Raw genomic sequence first — 26,410 nt, forward strand, 5'->3', positions numbered from 1 at the left:
GATCCACCATCCAAGTTTCTAGCCTCAGACCCAGACATTTATCACTACTCAAATGTGATGTCTATGTTGCTCTAATCCTCCTATTTCCTTTCTTCTGAGGCCCATGTCCAAATGGCTTTTGTTCAAATTAAGTAGTGTTACAGCTAATTCAACTAGAAATATTAGAAATTAACAGGAATTTTTTTTTCAGATGTTCAAGGTGTAACAGATGCGTGTATTTACAAAGTTGTAAAGTAGCACCAAAGATCAAATACAAGAGATTGCATCTGTGATGCCATAATCAGATTTTATTAGTATTCAGTGGACTTTTGCGTAGTATTACTGAATCTCAAACATAAACTTGTTTTTTTTTAAAGAAAATTACAACTTTATGGATCCGCACAACACGATTCTAGAAAGGAATTGCCTCAGATGCCACTGCCATTAAAAGCACCCACTTAGTGTTAGAAGCAGGGTACACTTAATTTGTTTTACAATGCACAAATCACTAGGAAATTAATTTTGAAAATAAATTAAACTTTATATAGCTATTTTAATAAATGTTTTTTATGAATGCAATGGGAAAGGAAGGTAGCCCAGCCACCATCCAATCCAACAGCATTTGAACTCAGTGCTGGAGTGAATACAAAAGCATAAGTTATATTATGTAAAGATTACATTGTTATATTTATGAGTATGGTTATCAATTTTCCACAATTGTTAAATCTATTTTTTCAATCAACAAGAATGCAGTGGTTTTGGGAAGGGTAATAAGAGGGTAATGAAGCTGTAGCACAGGTCAGTCAACCAGGCAGGGTGAGTGTGGAAAAATAATTCCAGAAGTAAATAAAAAAAAAATCAACTACACTCTTAAAGAAGTACACCATATTATGAACCCTCACAAATGCAACAACTTACATTTACCTAGCCCCTTTTAAATGTAGGGAAAAAACCAAGGTGTTTCACAGAAGTGTCCTCAGAAAAACAATAAATGGCAAGCCAAAGAAGGAAATATTAGGAGGGGTGACCAAAAACTGTGTCAAAGAGGTGGGTTTGAGGAATGTCTTAAAGTAGGAGGGGGAAGTTGAGATGTTTAGAGAGGGAATTCCAAAGCATAGGGCCTTGATGACTTTGCCAATGGTGGGACAAAGGCAACATAGAATGCATAAAAGTCGGAAGAGTAGACAGAACAGGGGGTTAATGGAGTAGAGAACATTTCTGAGATAGGAAGTGGTCGGACCAAAAAGGGATTTAAACATGAAGATAAGAATTTTAATGAGAAAATCAAATTACCACTTCAGTTTTTAGGTTGTTATTAGCCCTAGACTTTAAGTTCAAGTATAACGTATTCCTAAAATCAGTTAGATCACATTAACAAGGATGCTGAGAAACATGAGCTAAGATGCTCAACTGCTGAACAACTTCAAGGGTGGTAACTGGACTATGAAAGAATCCAAGATAACATGAAGCTTGGGTGGCAAGAACCATTTCAGCTGCTCCAATGGAATCCTTATGAATGGGAGAAGGCTATCTCTATTAAATAGTAATTGTAATACAAAGTCAGAATCTTTCATGTTATTCTGAAGCCATATTTTACATGGCTGTAAATCACTGATTGAAGGATTTTTCCTACCTTTATAGAAGTTGTCCACCTGAACATCCTATTTGAATATGTAACCAAAAGTAACCTTATGGTAAAATCTTTATCCAAACACTAAAGTAGACCATAATGCATCAGTAAAAATCAGCACATAACGCTTCAGTAAACATTATCTACTGACCCAAAATGGCAAATATTGTTGGCCCAAACCATATGAATTTTCAACCCCTGAAAGAGTCTACAGGATCCATTAAGATTCCAGGATAAGTAATGGAAAACTTATGCATCATCAGTGAAGATGGTTAGGGCTATTTGTTTACACGCTTCAGGAATAAAAGATTGTACAGAACTTCAACATCCATTCCCATTACCTCAATGCTTAATAAGCAGACATTTACACTTTTTTTTTTAATTCAATAAAATGCAGCATAACAAAGTGAGATGGAGATTGCTTCCCGTTTTGATGAAGAAATTATTAATCTATTGCTATTAATGTATTTCCTTTTGGCATCTAATCCACGAGCAATTTATTTTCCAAACACATTAATTATCGTAGCGTCAGACTGGTAAATCTCCAGTTACAACCAGCACAAATTAAGCTTTGAGCTTTCACTCAGTCGACATGAATTTTTAAAAATAATTCTGAACCTCAAAGCACAGCTGATCAGAGCAAAGAACAGGTACGTGGGACAAAATCCCCCAGACCTGGAATTGGGAGTTCGGGTACCTTGCAATCTGGTGGCAGTGGCAAGTTTTAGAAATGCAGATTTCTTGACCGATCATAAGAGTTTTGCCCCATTCCCTGAAGTTTATTTCAAGTATAAACTGAGGAAGCAGAAGTCTGCTTATAAGGCATACTTTCTCTTCTGTGCTTAAATTAAAAATACATTGCAGATCCCAAACAAAGGATTGATCAAGGCCACTGCATTTTCTTAAGACTCTTACAGCAATTACTCTCCATGCTTGTGCACAAGGCTTGTGAGTAATGTGAAAATGTGACACAACTGGCAGTGGTGCTGTATTAACAAATAGGATCACATATAGCAAATATCAATCTGGCATTGCTATAAACTCAGTGGTAACACTGAGTCATGCTGCTGATTCTGACTAATTTTCAATTTATTTTGGCTACAGTTGGGGTATTTTTCATGTACTTAATGGGGTAAACACCTCCTTTACCCTGCATAATGAATTAGAATAGTCTCTGCAAGGTATTCCTCCCAGAATGACACAGCACAACCCAATTTTGTTTTAAAAAGTCACTGATTTCCACCGACCACCTCATCTAACTAAACTTTTGCTTTACTTGAATGCTATGGGCCACCTGGACACTTGCATGGTTTCTGGAAGTAAATTTTACCCGAATAACCACAGGTAGACACTGTTGTCTGAAAGCAAGAGGTCTCTCACATCGACATGCTATCACTGATTAAGTTCTCTCAAATCCCCAGCCAGTTACTTGTTGGTGGTGTTCTGACGTGATACAGCAGGAGGCACTCTAACAATCTCCTCGTATTTTGGTGGTGGATCACTGTATGATGTGGTTGTATCCTCCCCGCTGCTTTCCACATGTCCAGTAACCTCTTCATATGAAGGTGGGGGAGTGGCATTGGACAGTCTAGAAGAGACCGACACAGATTGTTCCTGCACGTATAGAGTTCTGTTTGATGGCGGGCCACTGAGTTCATTGCGGTCTAAAGTAGGTCTGGTACCCTGCTCGTGATGAGATGGGTCTGTCTGAGCATGTGACGTCTCCCGATGCACAAGGACCCGAGGCAGGCTCCGTGTCGTGCGGCTCGTCAGGTACCTGCTCTGAGAGTACGTCGGCCGGCGTCGAGTCGCCTTTTGCAGCTGACACCTCCAAATCACAAAGAGTGCAATAACAATTAAGAGTGCTACACCCAGGAGAGGGACAACAACATAGATTGCATCAGTGCGCTCCACACGCAGACCAGAGTTGTTGCTGGGGGTTGTGTACAAATTGCTGGTGTATCCCTTCCAGAACTCCATCTTTTTAAAAAAAGAAAAAAAATTGCAGATTTGAAATCAGTTCTCAATTTTATCAGGTTCACATGTTACAATTATTTACTTATTGCACTTTATCGCGGACCAGAAAAGATTTCTCAGCTAACATGCTGAGTGTTTTAATTCAACTTCTTGTCTGCATTAGTGAACTTACATTCATGTGAGTTCCTGATCTGAGGTGATAAAACTGCAGGAAGACACAGATGCTAGGCATTTCCTGACAGGTGAGAAAGGAAAAAAGTCACCCCTCCCAAAGCTGCTCTAAATGTGTTTTTATATTATAGGAATATTCGACAAGAAATGCATGGGTCTTCCGCCATTGGCTGCTTCCAATAGTGTTTATGAATGCGGGCAATGTGGTGAATAATGTTGGTGAGCTGCAGGCGCAGATAGTCATGTGGAAATATGACGTTGTGGCAATAACGGAGACCTGGCTCAGAAAAGGAAAGGACTGCAGACCAAATATTCCTGGATACAAGGTGTTCAGGAAAGATAGGGAAGCAAGGAAAGGAAGAGGGGTAGCAGTATTGGTTAAGGAGAACATTAGAGTGCTGGAGAGAAAGGATATCCTGGAGCGGTCAAGGAGAGAACTTATTTGATTAGAACTATGAAACAATAGAGATACCATTACATTGCTGGGGGTATTCTATAGGCCACCAACTAGTGGGAAGTATATGGAGGAACAAATTTGCAAGGAAATTAGAGAGAGGTGTAAAAATTGTAGAGTAGTTACAATGGGGGACTTTAATTATCCTAATATAGACTGGGATAGTAATAGTGTAAAAGGCAGAGTGGGGCAAGAGTTTCTAGAGTATGTTAAGGAGAATTCTAGTCCAACAAGGAAGGATGCATTGCTGCATCTGTTTCTAGGGAATGAGGTGGGTCAAGTGAATGAAATGTCTGTAGGAGAACATTTAGGGGACAGTGACCATAGCATCATAAGGTTTAGGTTAGCTATGGAAAAGGACAAGGAGCAATCCAGAGTAAAGATAATTAATTGGGGGCGGGCCAACATCAGTGGAGTAAGAACAGATCTGGCCCAAGTAAATTGGAATCAAAAACTGGAAGGCAAAACAATAACTGAACAATAGACTGCTGTTAAAGAGGAGACAGTTCAGGTACAGTCAAGTGATATTCCCATGAGGGGGAAAGGTAGAGCAAACAGATCCACAGCTCCCTGGATGAAGTAAGAGATAGAGAGTAAGATGAAGCAGAAAAAGGGTGCGTACGAAAGATGTCAGGTGGATAAAACAATTGAGAACCAAGCTTAATATAGAAGGTTCAGGGGGACGTGAATAAACAAATGAGAAGCAAAGAGACAGTATGAGAAGAGATTTGTAGCTAACAATAAAAGGCAATCCAAATGTCTTCCACAGGCATATAAATAGTAAAGGGGTGGTAAAAGGAGGAGTAGGGCTGATTAGGGACCAAAAAGCAGATTTACACATGGAGACTGAGGGCATGGCTGAGGTACTAAATGAGTACTTTACATCTGTCTTTATCAAGGAAGAAGATGCTGCCTAAGTCATGGAGAAAAAGAGGTACTGAGACACTGGACGGGCTAAAAAATGATAAAGAGGCGGTATTAGATAGGCTGCCTGTACTTAAGTTGTTAAGTCACCAGGACCAGACGAGATGCATCCAAGGATACTGAGGGAAGTAAGGGTGGAAATTGCAGAGGCACTGGCTGTAATCTTCTAATCCTCTTTGATACAAGTGCGGTGCCAGAGGACTGAAGAATTGCAAATGTTACAAAATGCTATCCTTGTTCAAAAAAGGTGCAAGGATAAGCCCAGCAACTACAGGTCAGTCAGTTTAACCTCAGTGATGGGGGCGCTTTAGAAATGATAATTCAGGACAAAATTAACAGTCACTTGGACAAATGTGGATTAATTAAGGAAAGCCAGCACAGACTTGTTAAGGGCGAATCATGCTTAACTAACTTGTTTGAGTTTTTTGAATGAGGGAACAGAGGGTTGATGAGGGAAATGGGGTTGATGTGGACTTCCTAAAGGCATTTGATAAAGTGCCACAAACCAGGCTTGTCAGCAAAGTTGAAGCCCATGGAATAAAAGGGGCAGTAGCAGCACGGATATGAAATTGGCTGGGTGACAGGAAACAGAGTAGTTGTGAATGGTTGTTTGTCGGACAGGAGAAAGGTATATAGTGGGATTCCCCAGGGGTCGGTGTTAGAATCACTGCCTTTCTTGACATATATTAATGACTTATACTTGCGTGTACAAAATTTGCAGATGGCACAAAACTTGGAAGTATTGTGAACTGTGAAGACGATAGTGATAAACTTCAAGAGGACATAGGCTGGTGGAATGGGCAGATAAGTAGCAGATGAATTTTAATGCAGAAAGGTATGAAGTGATTCATTTTGGTAGGAAGAATGAGGACAGGCAATATAAATAAAAGGGTACAATTCTAAAGTGGGTGCAGGAGCAAACGGACGTGGGGGGACATGTGCACAAATCACTGCAAGATGCAGGGTAGGTTGAGAAAGCGGTTAATAAATCATGTAGGGACACAGAGTACAAAAAACAAGGAAGTTATGATAAACCTGTATAAAACACTGGTTCATCCTCAACTGGAGTATTGTGTCCAGTCCTGGGTGCCACACTTTAGGAAAGATACTAAGGCATTAGGGAGAGTGCAGAAAAGATTCACGAGAATGATTCTGGGGATGAGGAACTTCAGTTTTGTGGATAAGTTGGAGAGCTGGGGCTGTTCTCCTTGGAGAAGGGAAGATTAAGAAGAAATTTGATACAGATGTTCAAAATAATGAGGGGTCTGGATAGAGTAGACAGGGAGAAACTGTTCCCACTGGTGGAAGAATCCAGAACTAGAGGACGTCGATTTAAAGCGATTGGCAAAAGAAAAAGCGGTGAGTGGTTAGGATCTGAAAGTGAGAGTTTGGTGCAAGCACATTCAATCAAGGCCTTCAAAAGCAAACTGAATAAACATCGGAGGAGGAAAATATTTGCAGGGCTAAAGGGATAAGGCTGGAGAGTGGGACAAGATGAGTTGCTCTTCTGGAGAGCCAGCACAGACATGACAGGCCAAATGGCCTCCTTCTTTGCTGTAACCATTCTATGATTCTATGAAATGCCCACATGCTTGTATATGTGAATCCACAAAGAAAGAAAGAAATGTGCTCTGCCACTGGCTCAGAAAGTTAATCCAGCGAGTAGTTGAGCTAAATCAGGTATGGCAGCATAGTGGTATGTTACTGGACTAATAATCCAGAAGCCCGGTCTAATTTTTTTTTTCATTCATGGGAAGTGGGCATCGCTGTCTAGGCCAGCATTTATTGCCCATCCCAAATTGCCTTTGAGAAGGTGGTGGTGAGCTGCCTTCTTAAACTGCTGCAGTCCATGTGAGGGAGGTACACCCACAGTGCTGTTAGGAAGGGAGTTCCAGGATTTTGACCCAGCGACAGTGAAGGAATGGCGATATAGTTCCAAGTCAGGATGGCGTGTGACTTGGAGGGGAACTTGCAGGTGGTGGTGTCCCATGCATTTACTGCCCTTGTCCTTCTAGTTGGTAGAGGTCACAGGTTTGGAAGGTGCGAAGGAGCCTTGGTGCGTTGCTGCAGTGCATCTTGTAGATGGTACACACTGCTGCCACTGTGCGTCGGTGTTGGAGGGAGTGCATGTTTGTGGATGGGGAGCCAGTCAAGTGGGCTGCTTTGTCCTGGATGGTATAGAACTTCTTGAGTGTTGCTGGAGCTGTACCCATCCAGGCAAGTGGACAGTATTCCATCACACTCCTGACTTGTGCCTTGTAGATGATGGACAGGCTTTGGGGAGTCAGGAGGTGAGTTACTCGGCTCAGGATTCCTAGCCTCTGACCTGCTCTTGTAGCCACGGTATTTATATGGCTACTCCAGTTCAGTTTCTGGTAGTAATTGGCAGGGTTGGACTGGTCCTACGTTTAGTGTACAGGACATACCTGGGCAATTTTCCACATTGCCGGGTAGATGCCAGTGTTGTAGCTGTACTGGAACAGCTTGGCTTGGTGCGCGGCAAGTTCTGGAGCACAGGTCTTCAGAACTATTGCCGAAATATTGTCAGGGCCCATAGCCTTTGCAGTATCCAGTGCCTTCAGTCATTTCTTGATACCACGCGGTATCGAGTCGGCTGAAGTCTGGCATCTGTGATGCTGGGGACTTCAGGAGGAGGCCGAGATGGATCATCAACTCGGCACTTCTGGCTGAAGATTGTTGCAAATACTTCAGCATTATCTTTCGCACTAATGGTAGAGTGGGGAATATGCCGGGCCATGATGTTACAGATTGTGGTCGAGTACAATTCTGCTGCTGCTGATGGCCCACAGTGCCTCATGGCTGCCCCGGTTTTGCACTGCTAGATCTGTTCGTAATCTATCCCATTTAGCACGGTGATACTGCCACACAACACGATGGAGGGTATCCTCAATGTGAAGGCGGGACTCCGTCTCCACAAATGCAGTGGTCACTCCCATCAATACTGTCAAGGGCAGATGCATCTGTGGCAGGCAGATTGGTGAGGACGAGGACAAGTATGTTTTTCCCTCTTGTCGGTTGCCTCACCACCTGCCGCACACCCAGTCTAGCAGCTCTGTCCTTTAGGACTCGGCCAGCTCGGTCAGTAGTGGTGCTACAGAGCCACTCTTGGTGACGGATGTTGAAGTCCCCCACCCAGAATACATTCTTGCCACCCTCAGTGTTTCCTCCAAGTGGTGATCAACATGGAGTACTGATTCATCAGCTGAGGGAGGGCAGTAGGTGGTAATCAGCAGGAGGTTTCCTTGCCCATGTTTGACCTGATGCCATGAGACCTCATCTGTCCTGCCGGTGGAACAGGACATACCCGGGGATGGTGATGGCAGTGTCTGGGACATTGTCTGTAAGGTATGATTCCGTGAGTATGACTATGTCAGACTGTTGCTTGACTAGTCTGTGGGACAGCTCTCCCAACTTTGGCACAAGCCCCCAGATGTTAGTAAGGAGGACTTTGCAGGGTCGACAGGGCTGGGTTTGCCCTTGTCAAATCCGGTGCCTAGATCGATGCTGGGTGGTCCGTCCGGTTTCATTGACTTCATAGAGGTTAGATACAACTGAGTGGCTTGCTAGGCAATTTCAGAGGGCAGTTAAGAGTCAACCACATTGCTGTGCGTCTGAAGTCACATATAGGCCAGACATAAGAACATAAGAAATAGGAGCAGGAGTCGGCTATTCAGCCCTTCAAGCCTGCCCCGCCATTCACTAAGATCACGGCTGATCTGTCCCAGGCCTCAACTCCTCTTTTGGGCCTGCTCTGCATAACCCAGGATTCCTCGAGATTTCAAAAATCTGTCTACCTCCTCCTTCAATACATTTAGTGACCCAGCCTCCACAACTCTCTGACGTAGAGAATTACAGAGATTCACCACCCTCAGAGAAGAAATTCCTTCGCATCTCAGTTTTAAATGTGTGACCCCTTATTCTGTAACTATGTCCCCTAGTTCGAGATTCCCCACCAGTGGAAACATATTCTCAACATTTACCCTGTCAAGCCCCCTTAGAATCTACAGGTTTCAATAAGATCACCTCTCATTCTTCTAAACTCCAATGAATAAAGGCCTAATCTGTTTAGCCGTTCTTGATAAGACAACCCCTTCATTCCAGAAATCAGTCTAGTGAACCTTTTCTGAACTGCTTCCAATGCTAGTATATCCTTCCTTAAATACGGGGACCAAAACTGTACACAGTACTCCAAGTGAGGCCTCACCAACACCCTGTACAGTTGTAACAAGACTTCCCTGCTTTTTAAACTCTAACTCCCTAGCAATAAAGGCCAAAATTCCATTTGCCTTCTTAATTACTTGCTGCACCTGCATGCTAACTTTTTGTGTTTCGTGCACAAGAACACCCATATCCCTCTGTACTGCAGTATTTTGTAGTCTTTCTCCATCTAAATAATAATCTGCCTTTTTATTCTTCCTCCTAAAGTGCATGACCTCACACTTTCCCACTTTGAAATCCATATGCCAGGTTTTTGCCCACTCACTCAAACTATCTATATCCCTTTGCAGATTCTTTGTGCCCTCATCACAACATGCCTTCCCACTTATTTTTGTATTGTCTGAAAATTTGTATACACTACACTCTGTCCCTTCCTCCAAGTCATTGATATAGATAGTAAATAGTTGAGGCCCTAGGACCGATCCTTGTGGAACCCCATTAGTTACGGCTTTCCAACCTGAAAAAGACCCATTGATCCCGACTCTCTGCCTTCTGTGTGTTAGCCAATCTTCAGTCCATGCCAATACTCCCAATACCCTGAGCTCTATTTTGTGCAATAACCTTTTATGTGACACCTTATCGAAAGCCTTCTGAAAATCCAAATACACATCTACCGGTTCCCCTTTATCAACTCTGCTTGTTATATCCTCAAAGAACTCTGTCAAACATGATTTCCCCTTCATAAAACCACGTTGACGCTGTCTGATTGCATTATGTTTTTCTAAATGTCCTGCTATTTCTTCCTTAATAATTGACTCTAACATTTTCCCAATGACTGATGTTAAGCTAACTGGTCTATAGTTTCCTGCTTTCTGTCTTCCTCCTTTCTTGAATAGGGGCATTACATTAGCAGTTTTCCAATCCGCTGGTACCCTACCAAAATCCAGTGAGGTTTGGTATATTACGACCAATGCCTCCGCTATCTCTGCAGCCACTTCTTTTAAAACCCTTGGATGCAGGCCATCAGGTTCTGGCAACTTGTCTGCCTTTGTGATAGAGATTGTTACTCCCTCCTATTTACACCTTGCTCATTGTTGGGATGTTTATAGTGTCCTCCACCGTGAAGACCGATGCAAAATATTGGTTTAAATTATCTGCCATTTCCCCGTTCCCTGTAATTAATTCCCAAGACTCATTCTCTAAGGGTCCCACACTTACTTTAGCTACTCTCTTCCTTTTTATATACCTGTAGAAGTTCTTGCTGTTTGTTTTTATATTTCTTGCCAATTTATTCTCAAAATCAATTTCCTCCCTCTTTATTAGTTTCTTAGTCATCCGCTGCTGGTTCCTGAAAAATTCCCAATCCTCTGGCCTACCACTAGCTTTCGCCGCTTTGTAAGCCTTTGTTTTTGATTTGATACTCTCCTTAACTTCCTTTGTTATCCACGGGTGGTTCATCGTTCTCATCGAGTCCTTCCTTCTGGCCAGAATAAATGTTTGCTGAGTGTTATGAAATATCTGCTTAAAAGTCTGCCATTGCTCATCTACTGACTTTCCCTTTAGTCTATTTTCCCAGCCGCTTTAGACAATTCTTTCTTCTTACCTCTGTAATTGCCCTTGTTTAAGTTGAAGACAGATTTGAGACCCGAGTTGCTCTCCCTCAAACTGAATTTGAAATTCTACCATGTTATGATTGCTTCCCCCAGAGGATCCTTAACTACGAGATCGCTTATTAATCCTACCTCGTTACACATTACCAAATCTAAAATAGCCTGTTCCCGGGTAGGTTCTGCAACATATTGTTCGAAGAAACAATCCCTGATGCACTCTACAAATTCGTCTTCCATGTTACCCATGCCAATTTGATTTGTCCAGTCTATATGCAGATTAAAATCACCCATGATAATTGTAGTGCCCTTCTTACACGCCTCCATTATTTCCTGATTAATACTTTGTCCTTCAGAGAGGGAATTCCTCGGGGGGCTATAGACCACTCCCACCCGTGATTTCTTTCCCTTGCTATTCCTTATTTCCACCCAAACTGATTCTCCATCACGATCTATTACACCTTTATCATTACTCACAACTGCACTGATCCCTTCCTTTAATAACAAAGCTACCCCACCTCCTTTTCCTTTCTGCCTATTCTTCTGGAACATCGACTATCCTTGAACATTGTGTTTCCAGTCCTAGTCATCCTGCAACCACGTCTCTATGATAGCTATAAAATCATATTCATTTATGACCAGACCACTTAAGGACAGCAGATTTCCTTCCCTAAAGGACATTAGCGAACCAGATGGGTTTTTATAACAATCGACAATGGTTTCATGGCCATCATTAGACTCGTTTTTTAAATTCCAGATTTATTAATTGAATTCAAATTTCACCTTCTCCTGTGGTGGGATTCGAACCCATGTCCCTGGAGAAATATCTTGGGTCTCTGGGTTACTAGTCCAGCGACAATACCACGACACCACTGCCTCCCCTCCGAATAATCAGTGATGAGTTCAAATCCCACCACATCAGCTGGGGAATTTAAATTAATTAAATAAATCTGGAATAAAAATGTGACCATGTAATAACTGGATTGCCGTAAAAACCCATCTGATTCACTAATGCTCTTTTGGGAAGGAAATCTGCTGTTCTTGCCTGGTCTGGCCTATAAGTGACTCAAGACCCACAGCAAAGGCTACAGGGATAGAATGGGGGAATGGGACTGATTGGATTGCTCTACAGAGAGCCAGCACAGACTGGGTCGAATGGCTTCCTTCTGTGCTGTTATGGCTCTACGGCACTATATCGTTGATTCTTAACTGCCCTCGGAAATGGCCTAGCAAGCCACTCTTGTCAATGGCAATTAGGGATGGATAATAAATTCTGGCGTTGGCAACAAGGCCCACGTCCCGTGAATGAATAAAAAGAAATAGATTAGCAAGATCTCAAGTTTGATCTCCCAGTCTGTACTGATTAGCTGCTCTCAGCTAATGTGGCACACTATAATTAGCTTCAGCACTTCCGGATTAGGAGGCGAAAATGATCCAGGCTTACTGCTCTTGAATACTATTCAGTGATCCCTGTTAATATTGTGCGTGTTCAGACACTGACTGAGAACAGGATCAGGCTTTACTGTGATATCCTGAGCAGTTGAATAATCTACATTCTAACTTCAGGCTTACACACAAAGAATCTCTACATGGGTGAGATGCTACAGGGAGTGACAAGGACGAGTACCTTCAAGGGGGAGGAAAGGAAGTGGGGGAGGAAAGGAAGTGAGGGCAGAAAAAGACTGACCACAATTTAATTTCCTGTCCTCTGGTGAGGAGGGGTGGGGGGTGGGCAGCAGAGTCCATAGTTATCCTGGTCACTTTCCCCAAATTTCTCAGCTGAGACAATGAACATGGTGCTTGGTGAATTGCAGAGAAGAACTTGTGTCACAAAAGTCTTGATTTTTTTTTAAACTAAGAGGTCTGTGCACCTTTAAGACTGAGAAAAAGGACTTTCCGTGAACAGTGACTGAATATTGACTTGGTGTTTGATGTATGCAGGCTGTAAACCTCGTATCCTAGCAACAGAAAGATTTACGACTGTCCAGTGAGTTGGTTGTTCTTGAAAACTTTCAGTTTTAATTCTGCAATGTATAAGAGACTAGGGAGCTGGGAGCAGCTAGCAATGAACTATAGCTGTGATTTGCTGATAGACCAGAGAAAAAGACCTACTCTCTTTGAAAATAAGCCTTGCATCTTATAGGAAGAAATATTACATTTGAGTTGGGGCTATGCTCTGCCAGGACAACAGAAAAAGACCCCTGCAGGGAGAAAAGACCCAGAGAAAGAGGAGTTCCTGCTCTCTGTGGAGAAAGGCTCCTTTTCTGAGAGGAAGCCTGTATTGTTGAAAATAGCAAAATTCCTATTGTCTCCAGTCTATGGAATATCTCTGCCTCAAGAGCAAATTCTGTCGCCTTTTGCGCTTTTGGAAGTTCCTGAAATCGCAAGTAAGTTTCTACTGTTAGACTGCTACGTTAAAATTTAAGTAGGCCTCTTGCTACAACCTTTTGCTGAAAGTTCTGTGTGATGCCTGCTGCAGATGAATTGCCTTGAACGCCTATCTGTCACAGACTGTTTATCAAACTTGCCTGGAGAGACTTCGAGTGGCATCTGACTATTCGACTCTGGGACACCTCACCACTCCATTACCAGACGTTACCCAGTTATTTTGTTATTCCTAATAAACAGTTCTAAATTAAAACGTAATTTTAAAACCGGTTTATCATTGGTTTTTAAATGTATGTGTGTGCATAAGGGTTAGGAAGAATAAGGAGTTGTATAATCTTTACATACATATTTATTTATCTCATTATGGTTTAAAACTTGCTTTATTAATAAGTAGTTAATTTTTTTTGTTGTTTAAAGAAACCTGGTTTGGCTTGCTTTATTCTGGGGGATAAATAAAGTGTTTAATTCAGCTGGTTTCTGGTAGGTGGGAAACTTTACTAATATGCTGTGACCTGTGGAGTAGTGGGACTGAATTAACAGTGCATTACTCCCGCCTTGGTTGTAACACTTGTCAACCTCCCCTTTATAACATAGCACTTTGGCAACACTGTCCACCAGCATACACCACAAATTCCAGTGTATTTTTTGTGAATTATAATGTGCTTAAACGATATCAGCACCAGAGAAGAGAATACTTTTACACTTCGTTATCTAATTTCACCACTTAATCCATACTACGATGTGACTCAGGAATGTTTAATGCCAAGTAAGATTCCCTCAACACATCCTATCAAACACTCCCAGATTAAGTATGATAAAGGTTAGGTGCAGCATGAAGCTCCTTCTACTGTACCCATTAAGTAACTCCAGATCAGCTAAAGCACGTTAGGTGTAAGGTAAGGCTTTTTTTTATTGGCAAGAAAAAAGTCGCTCAAGTCAGAAAGGTAGTGAATTTCTTGAGTACATTCAAGATCGTGTTCTGGAGCAATATGTTCTATGTTCAATGTGAATCAATATGAATCAACACGAGGGCCTTACTAGAATTAGTAATGAGCCAAATTCTGGCCCCAAGATGAGCTTCTGACCACATATCTGCAGCAAGACCACCTACACGACATTGCCTAACTGCCATAGCTCATCTGCTGCTGAAACTCTCATCCATGCTTTTGTTATCTCCAGACTTAACTATTCCAATGTTCTCCTGGCCAGCCTCCCGATCTTCCTCCCCCCATAAACTTCAGCTCCTTGAAAATCCTGCTGTCCGTATCCTAACTCGCACCAAGTCCTGTTTACTTATCATCCCTGTGTTCACTGACCTACATTGCCTCCCGTTCAGGCAACGCCTCAATTTTGAAATTCTCATTCTGGTTATCTACTCCCTTCAAGGCCTTACCCCTACCCATCTCTCTAACCTTCTCCAGCCCTACCACCCTCCAAGATCTCTGCACTATTCCAATTTTGGACTACCCGATTTGAATCGCTTCACCATTAGCGGATGTGCCTTAAGCTGTTTGGGCCCTAAGCTCTGGAATTCCCAAACCAAATCTCTCCACCTCTTTTCCTCTCTCTTCTCCTTTAAGATACTCCTTAAAATTTACCTCTTCGACCAAGCTATTGGTCATCTGTCCTAATATCTCCTTACTCTCATGTTCCTTGACACTATTCCCACTAAACTAATCACCCAACTTCCCTTCCTGGCTTTCATGTTAACTGATATTGTTAATGGTTCTCTCTCCTCAGGTCCTGTCCCGCTCTCCTTCAATTCTGCCATCTTCACCCCTCTCAAAAAAAACACTCGACTCTTTTATCCTTGCAAGCTACTACTGCCCCATCTCCAACCTCCCTTTCCTCTCCAAAGTCCTTGAATGTGCTGTCACCTTCCAAATCCATGCCCACCTTCCCCACAACTCTTTGTTTGAATCCCTCCAATCAGATTTCCGCTCCTGCACAATACCAAATCGGCTCTTATCAAAAAAGTCATAAATTACATCCTACGTGACTGATCCTCATCCTTCTCAACCTCTCTGCAGCCTTTGACACGGCTGACCACACCATCCTCCACCAACGCCTCTGCACGATCATCTAACAGGATGAGACTGCACAAACCTGGTTCCATTCTTATCTATCCAGTCGTAGCCAGAGAATCACCTGCAATGACTTCTCTTCCTGCCCCTGCACCGTTACCTTTGGTATCTTCCAAGGATCTATCTTTGGCCTCATCATAATTCTCATCTACATGCTGCTCCTCGGCGCTGTCATGCAAAAATACAGCATCATTTTCCACAAGAATGCTGATGACACCCACCTTACCACCACCTCTCCCTACCCATCCACTGTCTCTAAATTATAAAACTGTTTGTCCAACATCCAGTACTGGCTGAGCAGTAATTTTTTCCAATGTAATATGGGGAAGACTGAAGCCATTGCCTTTGGTGACAGCAACAAACTCCGTTCCACAGCCACTGATTCCATTCCTCTATCTGGCAATTGTCTGAGGCTTAACCAGATTGTTCACAACCTTGGTATCATATTTGATCCCAAGATGAGTATCCAACCACATATCCGCGCCACCAGTAAGGCCACAGATTATCACCTCCATAACATCACCCAGACTCTGCACTTGCCTCAACTCATTTGCTGCTGAAACCCTCATGTGTGCTTTTGTTACCTCAAGACTTGACCATTCCAATGCATTCCTGGCCAGCCTTCCACATTCTACCCTCTGTAACCTTGAGGTCATCCAAAGCTCTGCTGCCTGTGTCCTAATATGTACCAAGTCCCATTCACCCATCAGTCCTGTGCTCACTGACATACATTGGCTCCCAGAAAAGCAACACCTCACAGAATCATTACAACGCAGGAGGAGGCCATTCGGCCCATCGTGCCTGCACCGGCTCTCCGAAAGAGTAATTTATTTAGTGCCATTGCCCTGCCTTCTCCCCATAATCCTGCACATGCTTCCTTTTCAGATAACAATCTAATTCCTTTTTGAATGTTTCTATTGAACCGGCCACCACAACACTCTCGTGGCAGTGCATTTCAGACCTTAACTACTCACTGTGTGAAAAGGCTTTTCCTCATGTCACTTTTGCTTCTCTTACTCATAACTTTAAATCTGTGCCCTCTCGTTCTTGATCCTTTCGCAAGTGGAAACAGTTTCTATCTACTCTGTCCAGACCCCTCACTATTTTGAATACCTCTATCAAATCAGCTCTCAGCCTTCTCTTCTCCAAGGAAAACAGTCCTAACTTCTCCAATTTATCTTCAGAACTGAAATTCCTCATCCCTGGAACCATTCTCATGAATCTTTTCTGTACTCTCTCCAATGCCCTGACATCTTTCATAAAGTGCGGCGCCCAGAACTGGACGCAATACTCCAGCTGAGGCTGAACTAGTGTCTTATACAAGTTCAACATAATTTCCTTGCTCTTGTACTCTATGCCCCTATTAATAAAGCCCAGGATACTGTATGCTTTATTAACTGCTCTTTCAACCTGTCCTGCCACCTTCAATGACTTATGTACAAAAACACCCAGGTCTCTTTGCTCCTGCACCCCCTTTAGAATTGTACCCTTTATTTTATATTGTCTATGTTTTTCCTACCAAAATGAATCACTTCACATTTCTCTGCATTGAACTTCATCTGCCACCTATCCATCCATTCCACCAACTTGTCTATGTCCTTTTGCAGTTCTACACCATCCTCCTCACAGTTCACAATGCTTCCAAGTTCCGTATCATCTGCAGACTTTGAAATTGTTCCCTGTACACCAAGGTCTAGGTCATTAATATACATCAGGAAAAGCAAGGGTCCCAACACTGACCCCTGGGGAACTCCACTACAAACCTTCCTGCAGCCCGAAAAACATCCATTAACCATTACTCTTTGTTTCCTGTCACTCAGCCAATTCTGCATCCATGTTACTACCATCCCTTTTATTCTATGAGCTATAACTTTGCTCACAAATCTGTTGTGTGGCACTGTATCAAATGCCTTTTGAAAGTCACATCAACTGCAGTTAGCTCCTCAAAAAACTCCCAACAAGTTATTTAAACATGATTTTCCCCTAGGAAATCCATGCTGTGTTTCTTTAATTAACCCACATTTATCCATGTGATTATTAATTTTGTCCGGGATTATTCTTTCTAGAAGTTTCCCCACCACCGAAGTTAAACTGACTGGCCTGTAGTTGCTGGGCTTATCTTTACACCCTTTTTTGAACAAGGGTGTAACGTTTGCAATTCTCCAGTCCTCTGGTACCACCCAAGTCTAAGGAAGACTGAATATGGTCAGTGCCTCCGCGATTTCCACCCTCAGTATCCTTGGATGCTTCCCATCCGGTCCTGGAGCTTTATTCACTTTTAAATACAGACAGCCTATCTAATACGTCCTCCTTATCAAATTTAAACCCTTCAAGTGTCTGAATTACCTCCTCTTTCACCATCTTCTTCCCCGGTAAAGACAGATGCAAAGTATTCATTTAATACCTCAGTTATGCCCTCTGCCTCCATGCGCAAATCCCCTTTATGGTCCCTAATCAGCCCAACTCTTCCTTTTACCACCCTTTTACTATTTGTCTATAGAAAACTTTGGGATTCCCTTTAGTTAGTTACCAGTCTCTTTTCATGCTCTCTCTTTGCTTCTCTTATTTACTTTTTCACTTCCCCTCTTCACTTCCATATTCAGCCTGGTTCTCAATAGTATTTTCTACCTGGCATTGGTCATAAGCATATTTTTTCTTCTTCATCTTAATCTCTACCTCTTTTGTCATCCAGTGAGCTCTAGATTTATTTTCCCTACCTTTCCCTTTCGATGGAACATACCTTGACCGTGCCCAAACTATCTCTTCTATGAAGGAAGCCTATTGTTCAGCTACTGTTTCTCCTGCCAACCTATGTGCCTGAGCTCCATTCTTACCCCACTAAAGTTGGCTTTCCTCCAGTTAATTATTCTTACTCTGGGTTACTTGAGTTTAAAATTCTCATTTCAAATTCCTCCTGATTTTAAATTGTTCCATCATTAGTGGCCATGCCTTCAGCTCCATGGCCCGAAGCTCTGGAATTTCCTCCCTAAACCTCTCCACCTCTCCTTCCTCTTTTAAGACACTCCTTAAAACCTGAGTCTTTGACTGAGCTTTTGGTCATCTGCCTGAAGAGCTCCATATGTGGTTCCAAGTCAGATTTTGTTTGATAATGCTCCTATGAAGCGCCTTGAGATGTTTTACTACATTAAAGACCCTATATAAATGCAAGTTGTTCTTCCCAAATAAAACAGCCATAGCTGGCAAAAGAGGTGAAAGGTAACAGCTGGAATTTTACCCTAGGCGGACGGGAGCAAGCCACCGACTGAAAAGTTGGTGCTGAACCCACTTCCGCCTCGCCAGGGGATCCGACTCATATTTTGCAGGTCCCGGGCTTTAATTGCTCTGAACCGGGACTTCCACCCGCTTCAGGTAGCAAGTCCCCGATGGCCACTGCTGGGACTGCAGCCCAGCATGCAGAGAAGATGCCTGGGAGCCGGGAAGGAAGGTAAGTTTTGGTTGCCTCGCCGGGGGTAATCGGTCGGGCCCCGGAGAGGCAAGGGTGGTCAGTTGGGGGGAAGGGGGTGGTGTTTGGGGTAGTGGGGGCGGCCCTCCATCGGGTACAGGGTGCCTGATCATGAGGGCCACCCCGGGACACTGAGAAGATGCCTGCTTTTGTTAGGTGGCTTCTCCCGGCTCCAGGACACCTACTTGCCACGCGTAAAATCCACGTGGCCACTTAAGGGCCTTGATTGGCCTGGGGTAGGTGGGCGGTTTTTGCCGCCGTCCTGCGTAAAGTGGCGGCGGAGACGGGAGCATATCGGGATGGTCTCCCAGTGCCTCCCGCTTCATTTTACACTACCCCCACCACCATCCTGCTCGTCGGGGTGGCATAAAATTACGGCCAACATAAAACTAAAGGAAAGAGCATTTAAAAGTGCAAAAAACGGTGTAAATCCAAGGGATTGGGAGAGATATGAAGAACAAAGGAAGACAAAAAAGGCAAGAGCTGCAAAAAGGGCATGTGAAAAGAAACTTGCAAAGCAGATCAAGATTAACATGAAGTTTTTCCAATTACATTAGAAAAAAAGGCAGTCAAAGGTAATGTCAGCCCTTTAGAAACAGATGGGAGTAATATTGTAAATGAAAATAGTAAAATGGCAGGCTTGTTGAATCTTTGTCAATCTTCACAATGGAGGAAGAGGATAATACACCTGATATTCCCGGGAAATTAATAACGAATCAAGGACTGGAACTCATGAAGTTAACATAAGCACAAAAATAGTATTAGAAAAAATGGCACTAAAAGGCTGAAAAAGCTCCAGAATCTCATGGTTCGCATCCCAGGGCTTTAAAGGGGGTAGATGAGGAAATTGCAGATGCATTAGCCATAATCTTTCATATGCTCTCAATTCAGGAATTGTTCCTTTACATTGGAAAATTTCAAATGTAACTCCATTATTTAAGACCGATGAGAGAGAGAAACCAGGAAATTATAGATCTGTGAGTCTAATATCTGTCATGGAGAAGTTACTGGAATCTATAATGAAGGACAGAATGACTGAGCAATTAGGAGAACTTTGAGCTGATTAGAGAGATCCAACATGGATTTGTAAAGAGTAGGTCATGGCTAATGAACCTAATTTCATTTTTTGAGGAAGTAACGAAAGTAGAAGACAGGGGAATTGTCTATAGATGTAGTTTATATGGACTTCCAGAAGGTATTCAATAAGGTTCACATAAGAGACTGTTAGTTCAAACTAAAGCTCATGAAATTGAAGGCAAATTATTAGGTAGTCGAAGACAGAGTGGGGATAATGGGCATGTACTCAAATTGGAAGGAAGTGACTAGTGGTGGGGCCTCAACTGGTCATTATATTTACTAATGACCTAGATAACACAATAGAGAGCCATATATCGAATTTGCCAATGACACAAAGATTGATGGTATAGTAAGTAATGTAGACAGAGAATATAAAAAAGAGACATTGATGGATTGAATGGGCAAAACTGTGGCAGATGGATTTCAACACAGGCAAATGTCAGTTCATACATTAGGATTGATCTGAGTATTATATAAATGATAAAAAGCTAGGAACAGTGGAGCTCCAAAGTGATTTAGGGGTCCATGTACACAGATCACTAAAAGTAATAGTCAGGTACAAAAAAATAATCCAAAAAGGCTAATGGAATGTTAGCCTTTATTCCTAGACAGCTTGAATATAAAGGAGAGAAAGTTTTGCTGCAGCAATCCAAAGCTCTGATTAGGCCATGTCAGTACTCAATACAGTCTGGGCACCTTAGAAAAGATAAAACAAAACCAAGATACTGTGGATGCTGGAAATTTGAAATAAAAACAGAAAATGCTGGAACTACTCAGTAGGCCAGGCAGCATCTGTGGAGATCGAAAGAGAGTTAGCAATTCAGGTTGATGACTTATCATCAGAACTGGAAAAAGTTAGAGATGTAAAAGGTTTATAGCAAGTATAGAGGCTGGGAAAGTGGGAGAACAAAAGGGAAGGTCTGTGATAGGGTGGAAGAAGGAAAGATTAAATGACAAAAGGGATGATAGTGCAAGGCAAAATGAGGTGGGACAAGTAAAGAAACAAAAGAAACGTCTAGAGGAGGTGAAAATGGGAGAAGTAGAACCATCACAACAGCTACCATCCAAAAAAAAGGGAGATAGAAGTTATGATCTGAAATTGTTGAAGTTTATATTTAGTCTGGAAGGTTATAAAGTGCCGAATCAAAAGATGAGGTACTGATCCTCGAGTTTCAGTTCAGCTTCATTGGAACAGCATAGCAGGCCAAGACAGAGTGGGAGTTGGGCAGAAAATTAAAAAGACAGGCAATTGGGTTCACGGTCACACTTGCAGACTGAGCGGAGGTGTTTGCAAAGCGGTAACTCAACCTGCACTTGATCCCACCAATGTAGAAGAGCAACAAATACAGTGTACTGAATTGAAAGTACAAGTAAATTGCTGTTTTACCTGGAAGGAGTGTTTGGGGCCTTTGACAGTGGGAAGGGAGGAGGTAAAAGGGCAGGTGCTGCATCTCCTGCACTTACATGGGAAGGAGAGAGGGTGTTGAGGGTGACTGAACAATGGACCAGGGCGTCGCTGAGGGAATGGTTCCTTGGAATGCTGAAAGGGGAGGGGAATATGTATTTGGTGCTGGCATCATGCTGGAGAGTGGAAATGGCGGAGAATGATCCTGTTGAATGCGAAGGCTGGTGGGGGTGAAAGGTGAAGACAAAGGGAACCCGATCATGGTCAGGAAGGGAGGGGAAGGGACGAAAGCAGAAGTGAGAGAAATGGAATGGTCACGGTCCAGGCCCTATGAACCACGGTGGAGGAGGCAATCCTCAGTTGAGGATAAAGGAAGACACGCTGGAAGCACTGATATGGATAATGGCATCGTGAGAACAGATGCAACGGAGACATAGAAACTAAGGGAATGAAAGAGTCCTGACAGGAACCTGGATGGAAATAAAGTCAAGGTAGCTTTGGGAGTCAATGGGCTTATAATGGTTATTGGTCGATAGCCTATCCCCAGAGTAGTTGACAAAGGGAAGGGAAGAGACAGAGATGGACCTCGTGAAGATGAGGGAAAGGTGGAAATCGGAAGCAACAGCACCAATACAGTCAACATTGTACCGGAAACAGAGGTGAGAAAGGGGACCTGAGTAGGACTGGAACAAAGAATGTTCCACATATCCCACGTAACGAGAGGCATATCTAGGACCCATATGGGTTCCCAAAGCAATATAGAGTAGGTATGTGGGGTCAAAGGAGAAGTTCTACCAGGCAGAGGAAAATGGTGGTGGATTGGGACAAGTTGGGTCTCTGTTCAAGGAAGAAGCAGAAAGTTCTCAGGCCACCCTGATAAGGGATGGAGGAATATAGAGATTGGACATCCATGGTGAAGGGGAGATGGTTAGGACTCGGAAACTGGAAACTCTTAAAGTAGCGGAGGGCATTGGACGAGTTGCGTATGTAGGTGGGAAGAGACTGGACAAGGAGAGAAAAAAGCGCGACATAGAGTCATTATGGTACAGGAGATCATTCAACCCATTGAGTTCATGCCAGTTCTCTGTCGAGCAATCCAGTCAGTCTCATTCCCCTGTTGGATCCCCTTAGCCCCGCAAGTTTATTTCCCTCAAGTGCCTATCAAATTTTCTTTTGAAATCGTTGATCATTTCCACTTCTACCTACCCCATAGGCAGCAAGTTCCAGGTCATTTCCACTTGCTATGAAAAATAAGTTCTTCCTCAGATCTCCCACTGCACCTCTTGCCCAAAACCTTAAATCTGTATCCCCTAATCATTGTACCATCAGTTAATGGGAGCAGCTTTTCTTTGTTTACCTTATCTAAACCTGCCATAATCTTGTACACCTCTATCAGATCTCCCTTCAAGCTCCTTTGCTCCAAGAAGAACAACCCCAGCTTCTCTTGTAACTAAATTCCCTTAGGAAGAAATCAGTTTTGTGGGGCAAGAACAGGCTGAAACAACAGCTGGAATTTTGTTCTCGCGGCGGGGGCCACCGATGCGCCCAACAGTGGGCGTGGGGGTGAGGGGGTGGAGTGACCCTTCTTCGGCATTCTGTGGGACCCAGAGCCGCACTTTATAGAGGTCAGGCAAATAGCTGTTGACGTCAGAGCTGCGTTCTTAGCAAGGGAGCGGTGGCCACTGCTGGGACTACATCAAGAAGAGGATGCCACGAGGACAACCCCCTCCCAACTAGGTAAGTGGGATTCGAGGGTGCCAAGGCCAGTCAGGCAGGCCCTGGCGAGGGGTGGAGGCGGTAAACAAGGGCAGGTGGCACCATTGCTGGGGAGTCTATTGCCACCGGATGGCCCCTTCCCCACCTGAGCCTGCTGGGAGGCCACCAGGTTTCCCCATGTGGCGAATGGCCCAACCACCACTGGTGAAATGTCAGTGGCAAGAAACCCTTAATTGGCCACTGGGTGGGTGGATTGTCCATCATTTTCCTCACCGCTAATAAGTGGCATGGTGGCGGGTAGACGACGGGCACTCACTCCAGCCTTCCCTCACCCTTTTATGGGCCCTCCTGCCTCCCAGCCCATTCCCAGAGGGCTGGTAAAATTCAGTCCAATGGGTCTACCAGGACAAACCTGTCTGCGGATCTAGGGAAGGACAGGGAAGCGGGCTGTTCAAGGTTGGAGGACTGCGAGGTTGGAGACCATGGAGGGAAGATCTCCAGAGGGGATGAGATCATTGATAGTTTTGGAAACAATGGTTGGCTGTATGGGGTTGGGGGAACTATGAGGTTGGAGGCTGTGGTAGAAAAAATACATTGACCTTGGAAGGAATGCATTGCAGATTCACCAAAATGTTACCAAGACTTCAAGTGTTAAATTATGAGGAGAGATTACATAAACTAGTATTTCCTGGAATATAGAAGGTTAAGGAGTGATTTGATTGCAGTTGTTAGGATAGATAGAAAAAAACCTTTTCCACTGGCGGGGAGTCTTGGACAAGGGGAATAAATGGTAAAACCAGGCCATTCAGGAGAGAAGTCAGGAATACTCCCTCATAATTTTGTACACCTCAATTAAGTCACCCCTCAGCCTCCTCTGTTCTAGGGAAAACAACCCTAGCCTATCCAATCTTTCCTCATATCTGCAACTTTCGAGCCCTGGCAACATTCTTGTAAATCTCCTCTGTACTCTCTCCAGAGCAATTATGTCCTTTCTATAATGTGGTGACTAGAACTGTACACAATACTCCAGCTGTTGCCTAACCAGCATTTTATACAGTTCCAGCATTACATCCCTGCTTTTGTATTCTACATCTCAGCCAATAAAGGAAAGCATTCCATATGCCTTCTTCACCACTCTATCTACTTATCCTGCCACCTCAGGGACCTGTGCATATGCACTCCAAGGTCTCTCACTTCGTCTACCCCTCTCAATATCCTCCTGTTTATTGTGTATTCTCTCGCTTTATTTGCCCTCCCCAAATTCACTGCTCCGGATTGAATTCCATTTGCCACTTTTCTGCCCATTCAACCAATATATCATTCTGGAGTCCATAGCTATCCTCTTCACTATCAACTACACTGCCATTTTTTGTGTCATCAGCAAATTACCCATACCTGCCTCCTATATTTAAGTTCAAATCATTAATATATACCACAAACAGCAAGGGACCCAGCAGTGAGCCTGTGGAACGCCACTGGAAACAGCTTTCCATTTGCAAAAACATCCATCGACTACTACCCTTCATTTCTTGTCCTTGAGCCAATTCTGGATCCAACCTGCCACATTCCGCTGTATCCCATTTTCATTTTACTGACCAGTCTGCCATGCAGGACCTTGTCAAATGCCTTACTAAAATCCGTGCAGACCACATCCACTGCACAACCCTCATCAATCCTCCTTGTTACTTCCTCAAAAAACTCAATTAAGTTAGTAAGACATGACCTTCCCCTAACAAATCCATGCTGACTATCCCTGATTAATCCGTGCCTTTCTAAGTGGCAATTTATCCTGTCCCTCAGAATTGATTCTAAAAATTTCCCCACCACCAAGGTCAGACTGACCGGCCTATAATTATTTGGCCTATCCCTCGCATCCTTTTCAAATAATGGTACAATGTTCGCAGATCTCCAATCCTCTGGTACTTCGCCTGTATCTAGTTAGGATTTGAAGATGATCCTCAGCAAATCTGCTGTTTCCTCCCTGGCTTCCTTTAACAACCTGGAATGCAATCCATCCGGCCCTGGCGATTTATCCACTTTCAAGGATGCAAGACCCTCTCGTACTTCCTCTTTCATTATGCTTATTATATCTAATAGTTCACACTCCTCTTTATCTACAATGGCTGCATCAACCGTCTCCTTTGTGAAGACAGAGACAAAAAACTCATTAAGAACCCTGCCCACATCTTCTGCATCCACGTATAAGTTCCTTTGTACATCTCTGATTAAAGATGTCTGAAAATAGAAGCAGGTACAGGTGAAACCAGGCTACAAATATTGGTCTCAAATTTCTATTTGTTTTGTCAATTTTCTTCTTTCTGCTCCTAAAAGTACTAACTCATACTGGCGTATGCCCACAATGGTGTCATCAACCCTATGGTTCCTCATTCAAGTAGCTATTTTTCATATGTAAAACTTGACACTCAGCAGCAGCAGGCTACTGAACCATGGAGAACATCAGAAGCAATTCCAACGCTGCCTTCAATTGACATTCACAAATCAGAATTTTCTAGCTGGCATATCCTTATAGTAATTGGTAGCGAGAACCCTGACTGATTTTTTTCTATCAATAATCGAAGGGCACTGGGGTGAATTGTAGTGTCCCCATCAATACCTACCTGGACTAGTTCAGTTTACTCAGCAAAAACTGGGAATCAAATTTATGACATTGTTGAACTGTTTGGTTTAGTACCACTCTAGGTGGTGCATTTCTATCCAAACCAGTACATCCCACAGCAGTACCAGGAACAATACCTGGTATCAGTGTGGAATCTGCCAAAAGTTCAGGATTCACATTTAATCATGCTGGAAGAAGCAAGTAACAGTGTGTTCACAACAATGACATGTGCATTAATTAATCTTTACTCATGTCAAGCAAGGCAGTGAAAGCTGATAAATGCACTCACCGTTTTCTCATTGTCCTCAAACACCTCCTTTGCCTCTTCATACACACAGATCTCCTCCATACATTCCCGCTCAATGCTTCCTTGTCGGATCTCTTCTAGAAAACCATTTGCTCTTGGAAACCGCTTCAGAATGGAGTTGGCATCTTTAGATGTGAGAAACACTACAGGGACAATGGGAATATTTAAACCTTACGAGTACATTTCCGAATAAGCCTAAGAAAGGTTTTTAATACCTGCAGAAACCTACAGGACACCTTGCAGCTATGTGTAAGATACAACATTTGTACAAATAAATGGACTCAAATACCATAACACAACAGTGATAATGTCACAACTGTGTGACATCTGGTTTGAACTGCTAAAAGATATATAGACCTCATGGAGCTTACCATACATGAATAAAGACAGACGGTACATGTAAGGGTCAGGTCTGCAATGACCAGGATTGGA

General features: G+C 43.1%; 1 protein-coding gene across 1 annotated transcript in view; it reads right to left on the bottom strand.

Moving 5' to 3' along the window:
- Positions 1-280: 280 nt before the first annotated feature.
- Positions 281-26,410, bottom strand: part of LOC137377919 (transmembrane gamma-carboxyglutamic acid protein 3) — an 82,786-nt gene continuing 56,656 nt past the window's right edge. The window contains exons 4-5 of the mRNA XM_068047991.1: positions 25,961-26,121; positions 281-3,589 (exon numbers count right to left, since the gene is read on the bottom strand). Coding sequence (XP_067904092.1) covers positions 3,035-3,589; positions 25,961-26,121 — 716 coding nt within the window. The 3' untranslated portion in view covers positions 281-3,034. The remainder of the gene's footprint in view (positions 3,590-25,960; positions 26,122-26,410) is intronic.

The sequence above is a fragment of the Heterodontus francisci genome, chromosome 15 (genome assembly GCF_036365525.1).
Source record: "Heterodontus francisci isolate sHetFra1 chromosome 15, sHetFra1.hap1, whole genome shotgun sequence".
NCBI classification, from domain to species: domain Eukaryota; kingdom Metazoa; phylum Chordata; class Chondrichthyes; order Heterodontiformes; family Heterodontidae; genus Heterodontus; species Heterodontus francisci.